The 22,986-nt window shown below is 36.9% G+C and overlaps 1 protein-coding gene across 1 annotated transcript in view; it reads left to right on the plus strand.

Annotated features, from left to right (window-relative positions):
• The first annotated feature begins 7,070 nt into the window (after window positions 1-7,070).
• The window catches only part of ADAM7 (ADAM metallopeptidase domain 7), a 51,079-nt gene continuing 35,163 nt past the window's right edge, over window positions 7,071-22,986 (plus strand). Inside the window, exons 1-7 of the mRNA XM_090290218.1 lie at window positions 7,071-7,122; window positions 8,076-8,179; window positions 10,860-10,936; window positions 12,666-12,744; window positions 13,964-14,040; window positions 17,179-17,371; window positions 19,318-19,371. Coding sequence (XP_090146344.1) covers window positions 7,071-7,122; window positions 8,076-8,179; window positions 10,860-10,936; window positions 12,666-12,744; window positions 13,964-14,040; window positions 17,179-17,371; window positions 19,318-19,371 — 636 coding nt within the window. The remainder of the gene's footprint in view (window positions 7,123-8,075; window positions 8,180-10,859; window positions 10,937-12,665; window positions 12,745-13,963; window positions 14,041-17,178; window positions 17,372-19,317; window positions 19,372-22,986) is intronic.

Below are 22,986 nucleotides of genomic sequence, written 5' to 3' on the forward strand. Positions count from 1 at the left end.
CAGAGTTTTTTGATCCACTCATCTGCAGATGGGCACTTAGGTTGTTTCCAGCACTTGGCTATTGTAAACAGTGCTGCAATGAACATAGGGGTGCATAAGTTCTTTTGAATTAGGGTTTTAGGATTTCTTGGGTATAATCCTAGCAGTGGAATCACTGGTTCAAAAGGCAGTTCCATTTTTAGTTTTTTGAGGTAATTCCATACTGTTTTCCATAGTGGCTGTACCAGTCTGCATTCCCACCAACAGTGCACTAGGGTTCCCTTTTCTCCACATCCTCGCCAGTACTTGTTTGTTGATTAGTTGATGATGGCCATTCTGACTGGTGTAAAGTGGTATCTCATTGTGGTTTTTATTTGCATCTCTCTGATGGCTAGTGATGTTGAGTATTTTTTCATGTGTCTATGGAACTTCTGTATGTCCTCTTCAGAGAAGTGTTTGTTCAGGTCCTTTGCCCATTTTTTAATTGGGTTGTCTGTTTTCTTGATGTTGAGTCATATAAGTTCTTTATATATTTTGGAAATCAGTCCCCTGTCTGAAATATCATTGGCAAATATGTTTTCCCATATGGTTGGTTTCCTTTTCATCTTGCTGATGTTTCCTTTTGCTGAGGAGAAACTCTTTAGTTTGATGTAGTCCCAATTGTTTACTTTTTTCTTTATTTCTCTTGCCTTAGAAGATGTATCCGTGAAGATATTGTTACGTGGGATATCTGAAATTTTCCTGCCTATGTTTTCCTCTAGGACTTTTATGGTGTCACAGCTTACATTTAAGTCTTTGATCCATATTGAGTTTATTCTCGTGTGTGGTGTAAGTTGGTGGTCTAGTTTCATTTTTTTGCACGTCCCTGTCCAGTTCTCCCAGCACCATTTGTTAAAGAGGCTTTTTTCACTCCATTTTATGTTTCTCCCTCCTTTATCAAATATTAGTTGACTGTATATTCCTGGATTTATTTCTGGGGTCTCTATTCTGTTCCACTGATCTATATGTCTGTTCTTATGCCAGTACCAGACTGTTTTGATCACAGTGGCTTTGTAGTATTGTTTGATGTCTGGTATTGTGATTCCTCCTGCTGTGTTCTTCTGTCTCAAGATTGCTTTTGCTATTCGGGGTCTTTTTTGGTTCCATATGAATTTTTGGAGTATTTGTTCTAGGTCTGTGAAATATGTCATTGGTATTTTAATAGGGATTGCAATGAATCTGTAAATTGCTTTGGGTAGTATGGCCATTTTGATGATGTTGATTCTTCCCATCCATGAGCATGGTATATGCTTCCATTTATTTGTATCTTCCTTAGTTTCTTTCTTCAATGTTACATAATTTTCAGAGTACAGGTCTTTTATCTCTTAGGTTAAGTTTACTCCTAGGTACTTTATTTTTCTTGTTGCTATAGTAAATGGTATTTTCTTTTTTGTCTCTGTCTCTGATATTTTATTGTTGGTGTACAGAAATGCCTGAGATTTCTGTATATTTATTTTGTACCCTGCTATTTTGCCAAATTCACTTATTATATCAAGTAGTCTTTTAGTGGATTTTATAGGGTTTTCTAGGTATACTATCATGTTGTCTGCATATAGTGATAGTTTTACTTCTTCTTTCCCAATTTGGATGCCTTTTATTTCTTTGTCTTGTCTGATTGCTGTGGCTAGGACTTCCAACACTATGTTGAATAGAAGTGGGGAGAGTGGACAGCCTTGTCTAGTTCCTGATTTCAGGGGGAATGCTTTCAGTTTTTGTCCATTGAGTATGATGTTGGGTTCAGGCTTCTCATATATAGCCTTAATGATGTTAAGGTATGCTCCCTCTATTCCCATTTTGCTGAGTGTTTTCATCATAAATGGGTGTTGTACTTTATCAAATGCTTTTTCTGCATCTATTGATGTGATCATGTGGTTTTTGTCTTTCATTTTCTTTAGGTGATGTATTATATTTATTGATTTGTGTATATTAAACCATCCTTGCATCCCTGGGATGAATCCCACTTGATCATGATGTATGATCTTTTTGATGTATTTCTGGATCCTGTTTGCCAATATTTTATTGGGGATTTTAGCATTTATGTTCATCAGTGATATTGGCCTGTAGTTTTCTTTCTTTGTTGTGTCTTGACGTAGTTTTGGAATTAGGGTAATACTGGCTTCATGGAAGGAATTTGGCATTTTTCCGTCTTCTTGGATTTTTTGGAATTGTTTGAGGAAGGTAGGAGTTAATTCTTCCCTAAATGTTTTGTAAAATTTGCCAGTGAAGCCATCCAATCCAGGGCTATTGTGTGCAGGGAGATTTTTGATTACTGTTTCAATTTCCTTCTTTGTTATTGGTCTGTGAGACTTTCCACTTCTTCTTGGTTCAGTTTTGAAAGGTTATATGTTTCTAGAAATTTGTCCATTTCTTCTAGGTTGTCAAATTTCTTGCCATACAGTTGTTTGTAGTAATTTCATATAATCCTTTGTATTTCTGTGTTATCAGTCGTGATTTCTCCTTTTTTGTTTCTGATTTTGTTTGTTTGGGTCTCTCTCTTCTTTTCTTGATGAGCCTGACTACAGGCTTGTCTATTTTGTTTATTTTTTCAAAGAACCAGCTCCTAGTTTCGTTGATCTTTTGAATTGTTTGTTTGGTCTCTCTGTCATTTAATTCTGCTCTGTTCTTAATGTTTTCCTTCCTTCTTCTTGCCCTGGGCTTTGTTTGTTGTTGTTGTTCTAGTTCTTGTAGCTTTAGGGTTAGATTTTTTATTTGAGATTCTTCTATCCTTTTCAGATATGCCTGTATTGCTATGAACTTCCCTCTTAGGACTGCTTTTGCTGTGTCCCATAAGTTTTGGGCTGTTGTGTGTTCATTATCATTAGTTTTCAGAAATTTCTTGATTTTTTTCTTTGATGTCATTGTTAACGCATTCATTATTAATAGCATGTTATTCATCCTCCATGAGTTTAGATGTCTTTGATTTTTTTCTCTGAGGTTGATATTTAGTTTCAAAGCATTGTGGTCTGAAAAGATGCTTGATAGGGTTTCAATTTTCTTGAATTTTTTGAGGCTTGTTTTGTGTCCTATCATGTGTTCTATATTTGAAAATGTCCTATGTGCATTTGAAAAGAATGTATATTTTGCTTCTTTGGGGTGGAAAGTTATAGAAATATCAGTTAAGTCCATGTGGTTTAGTGTGTTGTTCAATCCCTGTATATCCTTGGTGTTTCTTTGCTTCGAATATCTGTCTATTGTTGATAGTGGAGTGTTAAAGTCCCCTTTAACAGTGACAGTGTTACTGTTAATATCCTTCTTGTGGTCTTCTGGTATTTTTTTTATGTATTTGGGTGCTCCTATGTTGGGTGTCTATATGTTTATCAGTGTTATATTTTCTTGATGGATTGTTTCTTTAAGTATTATGAAATGACCCTCTTTGTCTCTTTTAATTGCCCTTGCTTTGAAATCCATTTTGTCAGATATGAATACTGCTACCCCAGCTTTTTTTTCATGTCTGTTTGCTTGGAATACTTTCTTGTATACCTTTACTTCCAGTCTGTGTAAATCTTTTGTTTATAGGTGTGTTTCTTCTAGGCAGCAAATATGTGGGTCCTGTTTTCTTATCCATTCTGTTACCCTATGTCTTTTAATTGGAACATTTAATCCATTTACATTTAAGGTTATTATTGACATGTATTTATTCATTTCCCTTTGTACCTGTGTTTCTCTCCTCTTTTTTTTCTTCTTTTTCTTAAAATATTCCCTTTAGCATCTCTTGCAATGCTGGTTTGGTGGAGATGTATTCTTTTAGTCTTCCTTTGTCTGTGAAACTCCTTATTTCACCTTCCATTTTGAATGAGAACCTTGCTGGGTAGGGTATTCTTGGTTGTAGGCCTTTGTTTTACATTGCTTGAAATACCTTTGACCATTCCCTTCTGGCTTGTAGTGTTTTTGTTGCGAAATTGGTTTATAGTCTTATCGGAGCTCCCTTGTATGTTATTTGCTGTTTTTCTCTTGCTGCTTTTATGATTCTCTCTTTATCTTTGAATGTTGCCATTTTAATTATCATGTGCCTTGGAGTGGTTTTTTTTGGGGGGGTCCCTCTTCATTGGCACTCTCTGTTTCCTGAACATGCATAACTTTTTCTCTCATCAGGTTGGGAAAATTTTCTGTCATTATTTCTCCTATCAGCTTTTCTATTCCTCGTTCCTCTTCTCCCTTTTTAATTCTGATGACTCTGATGTTGCTTTTCCTCATACTATCCTGTAATTCCCTTACATCTTCTTCGTAATTTTTCAATCTTTTTTTCATTTTGTTGTATTGCCTGGGAATTTTTTTCTACATTGTCTTCTAACTCACTGATCTGATCCTCTGCTTCATTTAGCCTGCTTTTGATTGATTCTACTGTGTTTTTCAGTTCAGAGATTGTATTGTTCATTTCTTCCTGGTTCTTGTTAATAGTTTCTATGTCCTTTTTTATGCTGGTGTAGCTCTCTGCAAGTTCCCTGTAATTTTCTTGGAGCTGCTGGTAACTTCCTTGGAGGTTGTCGTTCTTTTTTTGAGGTTGTTGAGTATATTGAGCTTCTTCACCATCATTGTTTTGAATTCCATGTCTGACATTTGGGCTATGTCTATTCCATCTACCTCTCTTTCTGGGGATTCCTCTTTTCTTTTCATTGAGAAGTTGTTTCTGAGTCTTAGCATGTTGGATTCTTCTTGTTTGTTTTTGTTTTTTGGGTTTGTCTGCTTTGACTTCTCACCTTTGTGGTATGAGATTCTTTATAGGAGATCTGGGGGTTTCGGTGGTGCAGTCTCTTTGATCTCCTGAGCCTGATGTTCTTGGGTTACCCTTTATGTCATTTGTTTATGCTGTCTGGTTATATTTCAGATGCTCTTTGTTGGGATCTTCCCTCTGGCTAGTTGACTGAGAGTCACTCTATCCACTTTGTCTTGAGTTCTTCTGTGGAGATGCTGTTAAAAACATAAACACACAGCCCAGGCAGAAAACCCACACCCTCAAAAATATCCCCCACCCTTTATCCCGCTATCATCATCAAATGAGCCAGTATTAATATAAATGTGGAGAAGTTAAGGCTTTTATACTATAGGAAGAATTGATAGGAGTTATTTTTAAAGAGGAATAATATGATTTTTTGAGAGAGGAAATGATAGATTAGTAATAGTAGCAAGTAGTGTTGAGACTATGCAAGACAGTAGGTAATATTTACATTGTATGTTAATAATAATAAAAGAAAGAGAAGGAAGAATGTAGAATATAGTAAGAAAGTGGAATTGTATAGTATTAGATTTATATAATAGTTATATTCTATTTAGTATGAAAGGGAGGCTAAACAAAACAGACAAACAAACAAAAATTAAAGAGGAAGGATGAGAGAGATGTTATGAAACAAATTAATGAGATAGTATTTTTAAAAAATATTTTTAAGTAAAAATTAAAATTAAAATTAAGAAATTTTATAAAATTAAAATAAAATAAAATACAAATAAAAAACTAAAATAGAAATAAAAATAAAAATGATATAAATATACAAAAGGAAAGTTTTTACTCAGTTCAGCCTTTGTGTGTCATCTTCTTTTTCTGGAGGTACAGCTGGTTTAATGAGGCGGGCCAGAGGTTCCTGATCTTTGCAGGTTTGGCGCCTGTTTGGAGCCAGCCAGGGAGTTGTGTGTGCGCTAGTCTCAGGCCTGCTGAGCCGCGCTCCAGGAGTTGGTCTCTCGCCCCTTGGGGGGGCCCCGGACACTTGTGCACAGTGAAAGTGAGCGTCTGTGAGTCGCTGCCTGCTGTTCCCGCTCCGCAGCCGCCCCCCGTTCCTGCACCCACCTAGGTGAACACAGGCAGATCCTGCGTAAGTGGTCTGCGCTCCGGCCTGGTGCCCACTGGAGCTGGCCAGGGGTGTCTGAGCACGGTCTTCTGCGTGCCCAGCGGGCCCTCCCTGCGCCCGTTGGGGCACTGATCTTATGTCTGTTGGGGGTGTGTCCAAGCAGCACCCAGATTCGCGGCCGGCGACTCACAGATGCTCACTTTCACTGTGCACAAGTGTCCAGGGCCCCCCTAAGGGGCGAGAGACCAACTCCTGGAGCGCGGCTCAGCAGGCCTGAGGCTAGCCCGCACACAAGCTCCCCCGCCGGCTCCAAACAGGCGCCAAACCTGCAAAGATCAGGAACCTCTGGCCCACCTCATTAAACCAGCTGTGCCTCCAGAAAAAGACGACGACACACAAAGGCTGAACTGAGCAAAAACTTTCCTTTTGTATATTTATATAATTTTTATTTTTATTTCTATTTTAGTTTTTTTATTTGTATTTTATTTTAATTTTATAAAATTTCTTATTTTTAATTTTAATTTTTACTTTTATTTAAAAATTTTTTTTTTTAAAAATATCTCGTTAATTTGTTTCATAACATCTGTCCTTCTCATCCTTCCTCTTTAATTTTTGTTTGTTTTGTTTAGCCTCCTTTTCACACTAAATAAATAGAATATAACCATTATATAAATCTAATACTATACAATTCCACTTTCTTACTATGTTCCACATTCTCTCTCTCAGGACTACTATCTTGTCTTTCATGTGGCACTCCAAAGGCCATTGTAGGCATGCTAAAGGTCATCGTAACCATGCTCGAGACCTTTATTTAGCTAGAAAATAAAAGCTCTCAATACTTCCATCTAGTCTGCTTTATTAAATTTTCCTTTACAGTTCCTACATGTGGAATTTTGCAGAGAAATATCTTTTTCAACCTAAGTTTATATAATCATTCTTCAATCATCTTTTCCTAAGGCATACCTGATTTTCTTTCATTTTTGAACATTTAGTACGCCAGGAATCAATCATATTTATAGTAGGAATGAAGTAGGGCTCTCTGCCCAGCCCCACAGTGGTTGCCTTTCATTAGTACACGATGTCTGCCCTTTGGGTTTTAGCCTCAAGCATCTCACAAATTATGCAGCATGATCAAGGAACACTTCCTTGAGCTGGATCAAAACTGCCCATCTGACTGATAGCTCCTTCATCCTTGCTGTGGAAGGGAGGACAAAGAACCGTGAACACTTTTTTTCAAGCACATACACCCCTCCTCAGCCAGGATCATTCAGGATGCTTCCTGGGAGTTTATTTTTCATGATTCTACTCACCGCTCAGATTAAAGGTATGTCTTAATTTTTTCTTATTATGTTATGAGATAACCACAAGGTTTAAATCTTTAATCACAAAATTTAATCACAAAGTTAAATCTTGAATCACGAAGTTTAAATTTTCATCAATAAAAACATTAACTATTCATTGATGATTTTGCTGAGAACACAGTATGGGGTCGGAACTAGCTAGGGCTCACCCTGGGGGTCTGTGATTCTGTTCCTCCTTAGTACTCTGGGTTACCGCGGGAAGCAAGCCAGTGTGAACTGAACACCTGCAATGTGGCAGCCACTGTGCTGTCATGAGCCACTCTGTACATTAGCTTGCTTAAAATTCTATACGATGACCTGTACTTTACAGAAAAGGAGATGGAGACGAGTATCAACAGGTCAGAGATTCTATTGCTACTCATGGTCCTACTGCTAACAAATTGGTAAAACTTTGATTCAGATAAGGGCAGATTCCACACTCTGCCCTCTCTAGGGTTCTTCAGTGAGTGAGGTGAGTGGGGCTCTGCTCACAGGGCACCCCACTGTGGCAGGAAGTGTGTGGACTTATGTTTAGTGATTGAAGAGGAGCAAAATCCTCTTTAACAAAGAAAGTCTGCTATTTAGCTACTGGAGTTAAGACTTAAATGCAGCTGTTCTTGGGAGATAAATACGATTTACATTGAAACAGTCCACTCTCCAATGATGGCAAGGTAACAACTGAGAACAGGATTGAAAGATGAAAGACTCTGAAGGACCCTGATTTCTTTGCCTCCTTTCCAATTTTACTTATATTTGCTTACTGTGGAACTATTCATCTGAATTTCCTTCCCTGCAGAGTGATGGCGCTATTTTATAGTGATGTTGTCCACACAGCTCATTGGGAGCAGCTGAACTCTTATAAAAGAATAATTCTGTTATCCAGTTCCTGTGGGTGAATGTTAATGCCACATGTATTTCCTCCTATGCTTCCTCTTAGAAAAGGCATTTCTTGGAGCTCAAGGTCAAGAACTGGTTTACCCTAAAAGGCTTCCCCTGATACAGAAGCGGGATGCTTGGCACACCCATGATTATGACGTTCAGGTATAGATTTTGGAATAATAAATAAGATGTATTGCTTTCATAGGCATGTAGAAAGACACCTCTGTTTCCAGTTAGAAGCCATCAAGAGAAGAGTCTCGGTTTTTCTTAGGACTCTCACTCAGCTTAGAGCCCGTGCTTGGGTGCGTGGGGGGTGGAGGGTAAGTGGAAAGCAGTCCTTTGCAGATTAGGAAACCAAAAGGAGCGAAGTTCAGTTTTTAGGGGGTGCCATTAAACATTTTCCAGTTTATATGAGGCATTCTACTAAGAGCTTTCCAGACCATTGTAAGGCAGCCTCTCGTTCTGAGCTGACTCCCTGTGCACTATAATCGCAGCCGTTTTTGCTTTCCCAGTGATCTGATGTGCAGGCTGGTTTGCCATACAGATTCTGCAGCAAAGTTGGAGAACTTTCACAGGACAAAAAGGCTTCCTTGGCCTTTTGGCTAGAAAAGTGTTTATTCAGATGTTAAAATTAAAAAGTTACAATTTTATTTTCAACAGCAATAGATGTTTGTTTATGTAGAAAATATATAATACACATCATGGGGCACAAACTTTAAAATGGTGTTATTTTCAATTCCCACTATTGTAAGATATTCACTGACTGCATTTTGAGCCTCAGGCTTTTAATTTGGCCTATTGAGAATATTGTCACTTTGCCCCAGCATACCTTCTTCTCTCTCTAAGACCAATAGACATATCCTCAGGTGAAGATTAAAAAATAATAATAAATTTAAAAATTAAGTAAAAATAAATAAAATTCTGAAATAAAAAATTTAATATTCTGTTTATTTAAAATATTGACAAGATTAAGAATAATTTTATCACATTTACTCATATAAAAATAGTTCCTCAATATTAGCTAATATAAACATATTCAAACAGTCAAATTTATGAAAGTCCTGCTATACCATCCTGTTACACACAGAGACACAGACACACACCTATGCACCTACACATAAAAGTCATCATGTTGTAAAATGGGATTCAAACCTTATTTAATTGAGCATCCATTTCTTGCCTGCCCTCTGTGAATATTGCATCTTTATAATAAGGTCCTAATTTATGTTAAACTTGCAATCAAAAAAGCCCTAACTAAGCATATTCAGTAAATGCAAAACTCCTTTCTCCCTGCCACGAAGCTGCCTCTCTCTGATTAAGCAAACCAGAAACCTGAGGTAATTCTTAACTTCTCTCTTCTGCCTAACCCAACAAACAATCTCCTAGCCTTGTCTATTCTTGCATGTAAATATCCTTCAAAATGATCTACTCTTCCCTATTCTTGCAGACACTTCCCTGCCCAAACCACCCATGTTTCATCAATAGCCTTTAAATGCTCCTCCTGCCTACAGTCATGGTTTCTGCTGACCCACTACCTATAATAAGAGAGTCACCTAAAAATATCATATATATTGAATTATTCTGCCTAAACCTTTTGCTTCCCTTTTTCTATTAAGATAAAGTCTAAATTGTCTGAAGTGACCTACGAGGCTGTACATAATTTGGCTCCTTTCTACCTTTTCATTTCTCATTTCTACTCAACTTGACTTTCCAGCAACACTGAACTTCTCTCTGTTCCTCAAACATGTCAAGTTCTGTTCTACCTCAGGACCTTTGCATTTGCTGTTCTTTGTCCCTGACTCCTCCTCTCAATAGCCCCAATGCAGTCTCTGTGTTTCTTCTGATATAATACTTATAATACTCCATTACATTTGCTTGATTTTCTTTTTTGTCAAGCTGTGGCTTCCCTGAGGACAGTGACCTCTGACTTGTACACCATTGTATATCCCATATTGTCACTGTGACTGAACTAACAGCAACTGAATAAGTATGAACAATAAACTATAGAAATGTGTAGGATATATGACAATAACTATGAATCCTTAAATTATAAAGAATTCCTGTTAACCATAAAGAAGTAAAGTGCCAGAAGGGAAAATGGTGAAAAGATATAAATTAGAAATTCATATATGAATATATATATAAAACAAAAGAAAATGTCAATTCTAATTTTCATCAAAGATAGTAAGTTTTCACAATGTTATTTTGTTAATGATAACATTTAAGACAAGGAAACAAGAACCACTATAAATTTCTAGTGAAATTCTAAATTTGTGCTTTCATTCTTCAGGGTTATCTGGTAGTATTTACCAAAAGCTTTACACTTTTTCTGTATTGTTGACAATGAAATTCTGTTCAAATATAGCATATAGCCCAAATCAAATTTCTGATCTAAGTGTAGCTTAAATAAGTTCACATTGTCAGCCATAAAATACAGACTATAAAAGAATACTTGATGGAATACGAAAATGGCCCTGGTCATAATTTACTTTTATGTGAAAAAGTAGGCAGTAAGACAGTAAACACAAAATTGTTAAAAATACATAAACAGAGATTTCTTGGGGGTTGACACTGCAAGAACATATAATAACATATGTCTCTGGATAAGGGAACAATTTTTTTTTCATTTTATTTTATTTTTAACTAGAAAAACAGAAAAATTAATTTAAAATAATTTAAATTATTAGCTGTCTTATAAATCCAGCTTTATCAGTGTTTATCATTTTTCCTGAAAGGATAGTCTACCCAGCAGTAGTCTACCAAACTATTCGCCCCATTATGCACCCCCAGTCCACACTAATGGAGCATATATTTGAGTCACATGATGCATATTGTTTTCCAGGAAATGTACGAAGAAGAATTATTGTATGAAATAAGTCTACATAAAAAAATCTTAATACTTCACCTTTTAAAATCAAGGTAAGTTCTATTATGATTCAATAATGCAGATTTATTAGTCTGTACTGTTACAGTTTTCATCAGAACTGTCAGTGAAGTTAATTCCTCAAGTCATTGTTGTCTGTACATAATCTGAATCTTACCCTTCAAAGGTAAGCTCATCTCATTTTAATAGCCTGACATTGAAGACATTGTTCTCTAGTTCCTAAATTATACTCTATATGGGGGACTGGAGTACTTTGAGCTTCACATGCTCTAAGAAGAAAGTTAATGCTTTGTGAATAAGTGGAACAAGAGAAATTTGAAAACTGTGGTTTTTAAAGTAACTTCAAAGTTATTTCAAATAGATATCAAACCAAGTTCTGTTTACACATATAGCAAAGTTAAAAAATTTTATAGTGAACGTTCATATACCTATTAATATATACACATATCTATAATCCCATCAATATAGACATATACACATACTCACTAATATTTTATTATGCTTGTTTTATATCATAATTCCTTGCCTATTCATTCATCCATCTATCCTCCATTATTTTCATGCATTTCAAATTATACTGCACACATTAATATACTTTCTCCTAAATAAAAACATATCATTAAAGGTTAATATTTAACAGTTTTTTTCCATTTGATGTAAAAACCTTTATAATAAAATGCACAAAGCTGAAGTATACCTTCATTGAATTTTGACAAATGCACATACCTGTGATACCCAAGCTTTTATAAAAATGAACTATAAAAGTTTTCTTTTATTTGAAATGGTCTTTATTTTTTCTTCATTCTTGACAGCCATTTTTTGTACATAGGAGACTTACGGGTGTAACCAAATGCAGGCCTGGCTGCCTGCCACTAGTAAAGTTATACTCAAGAGGCAGGTGCTGATGTAAAGGAAAGTGGTTTATTTTCAGGTGCTGGCCATCTGGAGGATGGGGGACTCACATCTCAAAGCCCATCTCCACCTCTCAGTGGCAGCAGAGGTTTTTATAAGAAGGAAGAGGAAAACAGAACAAAGAGATCAAGGGAGGGGGTAGCAAAGTTCCCTGTGTGCAGACAAGCATAGTATATTCCGATACCGCAAGTGACGGTTCGGTGTGTGTCATCCTGATTTAGTCATCCTGGCTTCACATCTTCCCAACTCCATGGCTGAAGGTCAGCAAATATCCTGGAGCTGGGATGCCTGACAGAGTCTGTATCTTTTGAAGTTAGTTCCTAGGATTCTTTTACAAACATGCTGTTCATCTACAAGCTTCATATTAATCAGAGTCAGCATCTATAGAAACAAGGTCACAAGAATGATGGGGTGGGTGACAATTTCCCACTGTAACAATTTTCTATTGCTACATGGGTTGACAGAATTTTTATTTCTTTGACCAAAGATGCTGACATTTTCTCCTCTCCTGACTTCTATGGTCTCTAATGAGATTTTTTTTTTTGCATATTTTTTGATTCTGTAGGCAAGTGATTTTTACTAAAATAATATTTTCCTTAGGTTCTTCTCAAGTTGCTGCCTTGCTTTGCTGAAACTGCCAGTGTCTTTTTCTGTCTCTTCTACAATCTTAACCAAACCATGAAATCTAAGTAGAAAGTTTTTTCATGTGAATGGGATTGATTTTGCTTATCTGTTTTTAGCCTGGGGACTTCCTGAGATTTGAAGGCATCTTGGAGGTTTCTTGCTCACACATGTTTTATCTACTAACAGTTTAAAAGAAGTAAATCTGAGTACCTCTCTCCTCTTTTCCAGGGAATTCCTGGCCTCAAATTACAGTGAAACACACTACTCCACAAAAGGAGAGGAAATAACCAGACATCCTCAGACCATGGTATCTTAGAGAACCTTCCTATATCTCTTCTCTGAGACTGTTATTTCCTCCTGTGATATTGCAAGCCATTCTAGCTCTACAAGCAGCTTCAGACAGTGTTGCATCAGAAATGAATCCTGCATTGATGATTGTCACTGAATGATCCTAGAATAGGAACTATGACCCTTTGAACTCTAAAAGAGATTGATCACTGTCTAACAAGCAAATAGATGACTACTAATGCATTTTTATTTACCAAACTGACTTCTCTGACCCCAAAAATGCAAAGCAGGACACCAATGGAGCCTAAGGCACCCTGATTAAATTATAATCAAGCTAAATGGATAAAACTTAAATAAATGAAACAATTCTAAACCTTCCATCTAACAGACCCTTAAGAATCATATCCCCTTGCCCTGTGTGTCTGATGCATCAACCCTGAGACTTCATCTTCATTCTCCTAATAAATCTGTGTTTATCATTAGTATTATTTCAGTGATTACAGGTCTTAGTCTTATAACTTTACTCACCTTTCCAGAATGTGCCCTCTGTAGCCTTCTAACTAAGGAGAACATTCTCTCTCTTACCAAAAATATATTTGTAAACCCTGTTTTCTTTATTTAAAACATCTGTAAACTGTGAAATCTAAGTCATCATGCAATCTTCATAAAATAGAACTGGAAGAAAATTGGAGAACATTTTTTTTATGCACGGGGTGGTTGTTGGTCGTGAGGGTCTGAGGCCCTGGAAGACCACGAAAAAAGTGTCACATGTAGGCAGAAGTTGAACAAATGGGAATGATGGATAGAATTATTACCTGCTGGAATCACCATGGGCAGAGCACCAAGTAGGGAGTGATAAAGATAGTGACTTGTCTGAAGTAGGTAAGCAGGACAGAAAGGCATAAGGGAACCTGACTGAAGAATGAAACATAATTATAACAATCATAGGCAACTCAACTGGTGAAAAAATATAAAAGCACAGAACAGGTAATTTGGATAAAATTTTAGGAATGATTAAAGTAACTAATATTACAGAAAGTAATAGTGCAGTTAAAATAAAAAATTCTAAAGTAGTTTCAAATTTTTCAAATGAAAGGATACATTGAATGAATGCATGGATGAACAGAAATGTAATTTGTGTGAATGAAATACTAATATATTGTGAACATAGAACATGTAGATATTTTATTTATATACCAATAAATGTACTTATGTTAATAACCTCTTCTCCTTTTTAGGATCACTGTTTTTACCAAGGATCCATTATACATGAATATGATTCTGCTGCCAGTATCAGCACATGTAATGGTCTCAGGTAATGCATACCATCTTTCTATTTTCTTGGAGTTTTCCTATGGGTTTTTAAAGAAATTGATTTCTTTTTTTTAATATGTTTTATTGATTATGCTGTTACAGTTGTCCCAATTTCCCTTACCTCTGCTTCCCTCCACCTGGTGGCCCCGCTCCCTCCAGTTGTCCCCCCCTTTTAGTCCATGTCCATTGGTTGTGCATATAGTTCTTCTCAACCTCTTCCTGTCTATTCCATTCCCTTCCACTTCCTGCATCATCTCCCTCCCTCTCCCCCTTCCCCTTCCTGCTGACCTTCCCCCAATATGTTCCCCATACCTATAGTTCTTTTTCCACTCTCATTGCCTACTTAGTTTGCCTTTGTTTCAATTCCCTAGCTTCTGTTGTTGGTTATTGTGATGCAGTTTTCATTTTAATGTTCATAGTTTTGATCCTCTTTCTTCTAAACCAGTCCCTTTAACATCTCATATAATAGTGGTTTGGATCTAATGAATTCCTTCCGTTTTATTTTGTCCTGGAAGCACTTTCTCTGCCCGTCTATTCTGAATGACAGTTTTGCTGGATAGAGTATTCGTGGTTGTAGGTTTTTGATTTTCATTACTTTGAATATTTCTTGCCAGTTCCTCCAGTTTCTTCCAGCCTGCAGGGTCTCCTTTGAGAAATCCGCTGATAGTCTGATTGGGACTCCTTTGTACATGATTATTTTTTTTCTCTCTTGCTGCTTTTAAGATTCTCTCTTTATCTTTCATTTTTGACAATTTGATTATAATGTGTCTTGGAGTGGTTCTCCCTGGATCCAGTTTTTCTGGAACTCTCTGTGCTTCCTGGACCTGTAAGTCTATTTCCTTCCCCAAGTTCGGGAAGTTCTGCTTCATTATTTTTTCACATAATTTTTCTATTTCTAGTTCTTCTTTTTTGCCCTCTGGCAATCCTATAATCCGAATGTTCGATCTCTTATAGCTGTCCCAGAGGTTTCTGATCCTCTCCTCACTTTCTTTTCTTTTTGTTTCCTCTCTCTGCACTGGTTGATTGTTTGTTCCTTCTCTGTGTTCTGGTTTGTTGATTTGATCACTGGATTTTATTTCCTCACCACTTGTCTCATATGTGTTTTTGTTCTTTTCGGTATGAGTGGTTTTCTTTCCTTCCCTGTCCTGTTCTAAATCTTTTGTTAATTCTGTAAGCCACCTTATAACAATAGCTCTGAACTGAGCCTCTGACAGGTTTCTTATTTGTTTGTCTGTCAGGTTCTTCTTCATCTGCTGCCTGATGAGCTACATCATCGGGATTTCAATTGTTGTCTCCTTCATTTTGACAGATTTGTGTTTTGCTTTGCTTCCTGGGCAGGCTGTGGGGGGCAGAGCCCTGTGTACTCATCACTACCCGGTGACCGGACGCAATCCAGAACTTTTTCACTGCACTGTGGTACTTTGTGTGGGGGCGGGGGTCCAAGATGGATTCCTGCCATTATTCTCTACTGGGAGACCTGAATCCATCCTCATGCCCTCTAGGCCTCACCGTCCAATGTAGTGGGGGTGGGGGGCTGCCTTTCCCTGCGTTGGGCTCGCGAACTGCCGGGACTCGACTGTAGCCAGGATTGCTCCCCCTGTTGCTCTCCCCGCTGCTACTGCAAACAGCTCCACCCGACCTTTCCGTCCTGGTTCCGATTTCTCGCCTCCTAACTATCCAGGTAAGCATCGCTGGTATATAACTTTATACATTGGGCTTTCTGGAATTTCTGGTTATCTTTTGTTTTGAGGTAGTTGTATTCCTTTCTAGTTGTAGAGGGAGACCGAGCGTGTCCGTCTAAGCCTCCATTGTGGCCGAAGTCAAGAAATTGATTTATCTTTCTTTTTAACAATGCTCATAAATAGAAAAACTGATGGGGAAAAACTACTGTATGTTTTCAGCATGCATATCCACTTTGATCCACTGTTTATGTTCCCTTTTGACAAAAAGATGTATAATGTCAACTCTAAGCAAGAAAACTTTTTTCAGTATGTGATCAAGGAATTCAGAGTTGGAAGACTACTGGAAATCTCATGTTATAGATCAAGATACTGAAACCAGAGACTTGCTCCTGAACATTCTATTTGCTAGTGGTAGGATTTAGTCCAAACCAGGTCTCCAGACTTTTAGTTCTGTAACTCTCCACCACACTACAACACTGTACAGTGTTTTCAGTCTCTAGAAAGTAAAACATCAGAAGTAAAACCTATAGAAATTCTCTATAGATCTTTGGCTCAAGGACAAAGGAGGAAGATGTGAAGAGGCAGGCGGTAGAAGAACAAGAAACTTCTGTCTCCTGTGATGAGGATTTGACTTGAATGTCAGTATTTTCAAGTATAAGACCTGTTTAATAACAAAATTATCACATAATAGTACTTGTATTTTACTATATTCTCTACTATTAATGCATGATGGGCATAAAAATTCAGAGCATTTTTTAAAGAAATTTGAGACTTGCCAGAGATCTATAACCCCAGGTTGTAATTGCTGTCTACTTAATACTTCAAAGTAGAGATTGGGGTGTCAAACTTCTGAAAAATCCAGGTGAGCTGTCTCTTACAAAAACTTAGTAATTCAATCATAGATGACATGTTATCTCATATCTTTATTACTCAGAACACTTGGATGTGTGCTCATGAGTCTTTGGTTTCTCTTTCTTAAAAGGCAACATCAATAAAAATGGAGTAAGGTAGTTTTGTATAGTAATGTATCAGTAAAAAGTCTTAACTATACATTGTATAGTATTCCCTCACTTATTGCGGGTATTGTGTTCTAGACTCCCCCGCGATAGGTGAAAATCTGCGAAGTAGGAACCCTACATTTATTTTAGTATTTATATACATTTTAGGCTTTATAAACCCTTCCCGTACACTTATAAACCATTCCTAGTCCCTTATTAACCTTTCCCACTTCCTCACTAACCTTTTCCACACTTTTATAAACACTATTTATGTTCTTAAACATATTCTACACTCTTAAACCTATGTAACTTTATCAACATACATATACAGTATCACAAAATCCCACGATATAGCGAAAAATTCACGATAAATCATTAAATATAATATTTTTATACAGTGAGACTGTGATAAGTGAACTGTGATATAGAGAGGGACTACAGTATTCTCAATTTCCACAGGGGATTCTTCAGGATATATGACCAAAGGTACCTCATTGAACCAGTGAAATACTCAGATGAGGGAGAACACTTGGTGTTCAAATATAACCCAGAGATGCAGTATGCTGCCAATTATTCTTGTTCAGAGCTCAATTTCACAAGGACTACTGTTTCAAACAATAATACCAACTCCAAGGAAGACTCCCAAATGGAAGTGAGTGCTCTATTTTTAAGTTGTCTTTTCCTCTCCTCCTTTATGATTTTGAGAGAAATTGTGGCCACAATTAATAAAGTGCACATACTACCTGAGTTGAACTCTTAGTTATTTGAAATCTGAAATGTCAAATGCTTGTGTTTTTATCTATATAGAGAGTGATAGTTCCGTACAGTAAATCTCAGCTTGTCCCATCTATTTCAAGGAAGGGTAATATCTACAAATGCTTGTGTAGGTATACAGTCGTTGTCGTCGTTGTCGGCAGCCGTCCGTCTCGAGAGACGATGGTGTAGCTTCTTAAGAGTCTATCTGCACCGCCGAGAATGGCTGTGCAGTCCGACTCGGGAGTGACACGGTATCTGTCTCCTCCCGTGTTGAATCGACATCTTGCGATGATGCTGGAGTGTCCTCTCCAGTGAAGCTGAAGCTACAGAGCCTGGGCAGGGTGATATGGAGGGTCTGTTGTTGCCCATGCAGCAGACCCCCCCTCTCTTCGCAGCTGAAGGGTCCAAGGGAAAGACGGAGTCAATACAGCTTGGGTTCAGGTGCGCCGCAGGAGTTGCCGGTGTTGGCTACAACGTCAAACCGCCTTAGGGACTCCGGCTCCGGATTTTCTGTCGGGGTTTACTCCCTTAGCCTTTCCCTTGAAGAGGTATGCCGCAAGGCAGCGGAGGTTTTTTGGAGTCAGAGTTTTCCTTCTCTGATGTGCCCTGACTGGAAGATCGAACCAGAGACACTTAGCTCGCAGGCCGACGCTCAATCCACTGAGCCAAACCAGCCAGGGCCAGTAGGTATACAGTATTAGGGCTATAAATGGTTGGAAAGAATGAAATTCATAATGTCTTGAAACCTGTCCTCGCTTTGTCTGCTCTTGTCTTCTCTGACATTTTGTGGTAGTTGATGAGCCAGGTTCTCTCCCTTTCATGGGGTCAAATGTTCTAACTGTTAAGGACAATTAAGTTCAATTTCTGATGTGATGATTGCACAGGGAGAATCCTGCATTTTAGGCTTTTGCTCTACAACTAATTCATATCTCTTTAAGTCCCCCTGGATATTAGCCTTTAAGCTCCAAGAGTGTTCATCTTCTTCACCTATCCATGATACAGACAGTGTCTGAAACATACTAAATACCTATTGGATGTTTTCCAGTTGAATGAATGAATCAATAAATGATTACTTAGTCCATAAGTATATGGTGATGGAAGTTGATTTGATTTTGGGTGGTGGGTATACAAGGCAATATACAGATCATGCACCATAGAAATGAACACCTGAAATCTATATGACCATATGAACCAATGCCATTTCAATAGTTAATTAAAAAATGACTTAATCTTTGAACAGTATGCCCCTGCTTTATAATCAGAGAATATGCCACCAAAAGCTGGAAACCAAATTTCTTAGTATTGGTGTTTTATAAAAGATCTACAATTAGCAACTGTTATACATGTTTGCTTAGAATTGAGACCACTGCAGCACAGATAGTTTGGAGAGAGGAATGGGGGTAAATGGAAAACAGTCAGTCCCGTCAGCCTGACTATGCACTAATATTTAGCTTTGTGTTAGTTCTGAGCTATATAGATGGGTGATTTTTTTCTTTTACAAGGGCTTACTTTGTAAACATCTATTTTGTAAATAAAAAGAAATCCTAAATGTTGAAAATGTTTTATTTATAACTTAATTTATTTGAAAGAGTAAACCAAGAAGAAAGAATAATTGAACATGGAATGTTGTTTCAGGTTCATTACAATCTGATGTATAGGGCTACATGTTTTGATAATATAATAAGTATTCTTTAGATAACTTCCTAGAATTATTAAATATACATCTATACCTTACCTTGTTGTATCAATAAAATTAACATTTTTTACATTATAAATGTTAACTTAAAATGTTAAGATAAGAAATATTAACTAGACTTCATTAATTTTTTTATGAATTTCCAGAACACCCATAATGAAAAGTATGTTGAACTGTTCATTGTTGCTGATGATAATGTGGTAAGTTTTCAGATAAGCATTTGCTCTTCATTCATTCTTATGAAACTAGAGTTGTGATTCTAACAAAGACAACAAAATATTTTCATCAGATTTTTATTCTGGGCTCAAAGTTCTGTTTTTAGCTTCCCAAAACAGATTTATATGAGCTGATTAGGTCCTTTGGAAGTACAGCAAACTAATCCAATAAATAGAACTACCCTCCCCATTACAAACATATGAAAATGCTGAACAACATATAAAAAATTAAAACTATATCCATAGTCTGCAGTTGAGCTAAAACAAAACAAAACAAAAACAAACAAACAAAAAACAAGGAATCTCCAAGTGCTAAAAATTAGGAAGAAAACCTCTGTAAGAATAGTAAATAAAATTCAAAGGCTTGGTGACCCACAATATATAGAACATAGTGCATGATAGCCAGAACCATAAAGGGGTGGCCCATCTCTGAAAAGGGAACTAGAAAAGCTCTGTGCACTAAAAATGCAAAGAGGAAGGAAATGCTCTGTCTGCCTGTGGCAAAGGGCAGTGAAAATGTTATGCAACGGAAAAGCAAAAATCCTAGGTCTGTGTCATGCATGGTGTGGTATTATATTTTTCTTCAGATGCAAAAATGCCAAGCAAAGGTCTCAACATAAAAACTAATCAGAAACTTGGTAAATTGATAGAGCCTAAATCAAATATATTCTTAAAAGGCATTTTATAATCCTAGATCAAACTAACCACATAGGAAGAGTCAACCAATATAATGAAAAGGAAAATAAACTCTCTGTGAACTTTAAATCATCTGCTTATATTTCTGATTATACACCTAACATCTTAGTCTAAAAAGATATACAACAAAAAATGACAGATTTTAGAAAGAATAAGGGTTTTGGGCTGCCATCTAGAAGAAATTTTCATGTCAAGCAGGAAAAAATTCAACAAAAATGGAAAAGATCTGAACCACATAAATATAGATTTGATTTAATCATTTGACAACATATATTCTTTTTAAGTTCAAATAAAACATTTTCAAAAATTAAACTGACATTTGGTCACAAAGAAAGTAAAAAGAAATATGAAAGAGGAGATATTATAAAGATTACTTTTTAAAAAATCAGAACCAAATTGGAAGCTATAACAAAAATTGTTACATAAATCCACTAAAAGACCATTGGTTTAGAAACTAAAAGAAAAAAGTATTTTTAAATATTAACTAAGATGAACTATGAAATTATGAAATGTACTGCAACAAAAATAAAAAATTAGTATAGATAAAATTTATTAGATTAACAAAGCAGTATTTAGAATGATATTTGAGGACAAACATTTCTATGAAAAAATAAATTAAGTGAACTAAAAGTTGAAGTGGAAAAGTTAGAAAGTGAAACAATAAATTTAAAAAATACAGAAATAAGAAAATAATTTTGACAATGAATAAAATTAATAAAAAACAGTGCCAAAAAATAAAACAATGAAGTATATCAGCAAAACCAAATGGTAATCCCTTGAAAAGGTTAATGAAATAGAGGAACTTCTGACAATATATATTAAGAAAAAATAGAAGTACAAGTAAAATTTGAAATAAAAGGAAAATGTAACTATAAATATAGTAGAAGTTACATATCATTTTAAAAATGTACCTTGAGCTAATAAATTTATGAGTAGGTGCATGTGGTATAATTTTACCTAGCTGATTTGAGAAGAAATAGGAAGCCCCACAAATATTATAACAAATTTTTAAAAATTAAATAAGCAGTCCACAATCTACCGACTAATAAACATGGCTCAGATGAGTTTAAAGACAAATTTTGCCAAGATTTGTTATAACAGATAACCCCATCTTTACAAACTTTTTTATACTTCATTTTTTAAAATATGATTTATTGATTATGCTGCTACAGTTGTCCCAATTTCTTTTCCCTCTGTTCCCCTCCACCCAGTGACATCCCTCCCTCCAGTTGTATCCCCCTCCTTAGTCCATGCCCATTGGTTGGGCATATAGTTCTTCTCAACATCTTCCTGTCTACTCCACTCCCTCCTACTATGCTTCTTAATTCTTGTACCATCTTCCTTCCTTTCCCCCCCTTCCTCCTCCCTGCTGACCTCCCTGCATAATGTTCCCCATACCTATCATTCTTTTCCCTCTCTTGTTGCCTATTAGTTTGCCTTTGTTTCGGTTCCCTAGCTTCTGTTGTTCGTTGTTGTGATACAGTTTTCATTTGAATGTTCATAGTTTTGATCCTCTTTCTCCTAAACAAGTCCCTTTAACATTTCATTTAACAGTGGTTTAGATCTGATGAACTCCTTGAGTTTTACTTTGTCCTGGAAGCACTTTCTCTGCCCTTCTATTCTAAATGACAGCTTTGCTGGATAGAGTAATTGTGGTTGTAGATTTTTGCTTTTTATTACTTTGAATATTTCTTGCCAGTCCCATCTTGCCTGCAGAGTTTCTTTTGAGAAATCAGCTGATAGTCTTCTTGGGAACCCTTTGTATTTAATACTCTTCTTCTCTCTTGCTGCTTTTAAGATTCTCTCTTTATCCTTAATTTTTGACATTTTGATTATAATGTGTCTTGGTGTGGTTCTCTGTGGGTCAAGCTTTTCTGGAACTTTGTGCTTCCTGGACCTTTAAATCTATTTCCTTCCCCAAGTTAGGGAAGTTCTGCTTCATTTTTATTTAAAAAAAATTATTTATTTATTTGGTTATTTATTTTTAGAGAGAGGGGAAAGGAGAAAGAGAGGAATAAAAACATCACTGTATGGTTGCCTCTCACTCACGCCCCTGACTGGGGACCTGACATGCAACCTAGTAATGTGTGCTGACTGGGAATTGAGCCAGCGACACTTGGTTCGCAGGTTGACGCTCAATCCATTGAGCCACAGCAGCCAGGTCTGCTTCATTATTTTTTCACATAATTTTTCAATTTCTAGTTTTTCTTCTTCACCTTCTGGCAACCCTTTGATTCAGATGTTGGCCCACTTATAGTTGTCCAATAAGTTTCTGAGCCTCTCCTCATTTTCCTCACTTTTTATTTCCTCTTTCTGCACTGGTTGACTGTTTGTTCCTTCCCTATGTTCTGATTTGTTGGTTTGGTCCCTGGTTTTCTTGCCCTCACCACTAGTTTCATATGTATTTTTGTTCATTTCAGGAGGACTAGCCTTCATTCCTTCCCCATCTTGTTTAAGATCTGCTGTTAGGTCTGTAAGCATTTTTATAACCAAAGCTCTGAACTGTGCCTCAGAAAGATTTCCTATCTGCTGCTTCGTTAGATTAGATATTTGCTGTCTGGTCAGCTGCGTCACCGGGATCTCTATCAAGATCTGTGCCATGCTGACTGTTTTGTGTTTACCTTTGCTTCTTGGGCAGGGCTGTCAGACCTCCTACACTATAGGGGGCAGAGCCCCGTGCATTCGTCACAACCGGGCAACCCATTTTACCATGTTGTGGTGTTTTCTGCGGGGTTGGGGAGCCAAGATGGATTCCTGCCATTCACTCTCCACTGAGAGACTGGGAGCCTCTTTCTCCAACCCACCCTCTCCAGGCCTTACAGTCCAAGGCAATGGAGGTCTGCCTTCCCCGGCTTTGGAATCGCAAGCTGACAGGTCTGGTCTGCAGCCGGAGTTGCTCCCCAG

Source organism: Furipterus horrens, unplaced genomic scaffold (assembly GCF_987537825.1).
Source record: "Furipterus horrens unplaced genomic scaffold, mFurHor1.1.pri manual_scaffold_10, whole genome shotgun sequence".
NCBI classification, from domain to species: Eukaryota; Metazoa; Chordata; class Mammalia; order Chiroptera; family Furipteridae; genus Furipterus; species Furipterus horrens.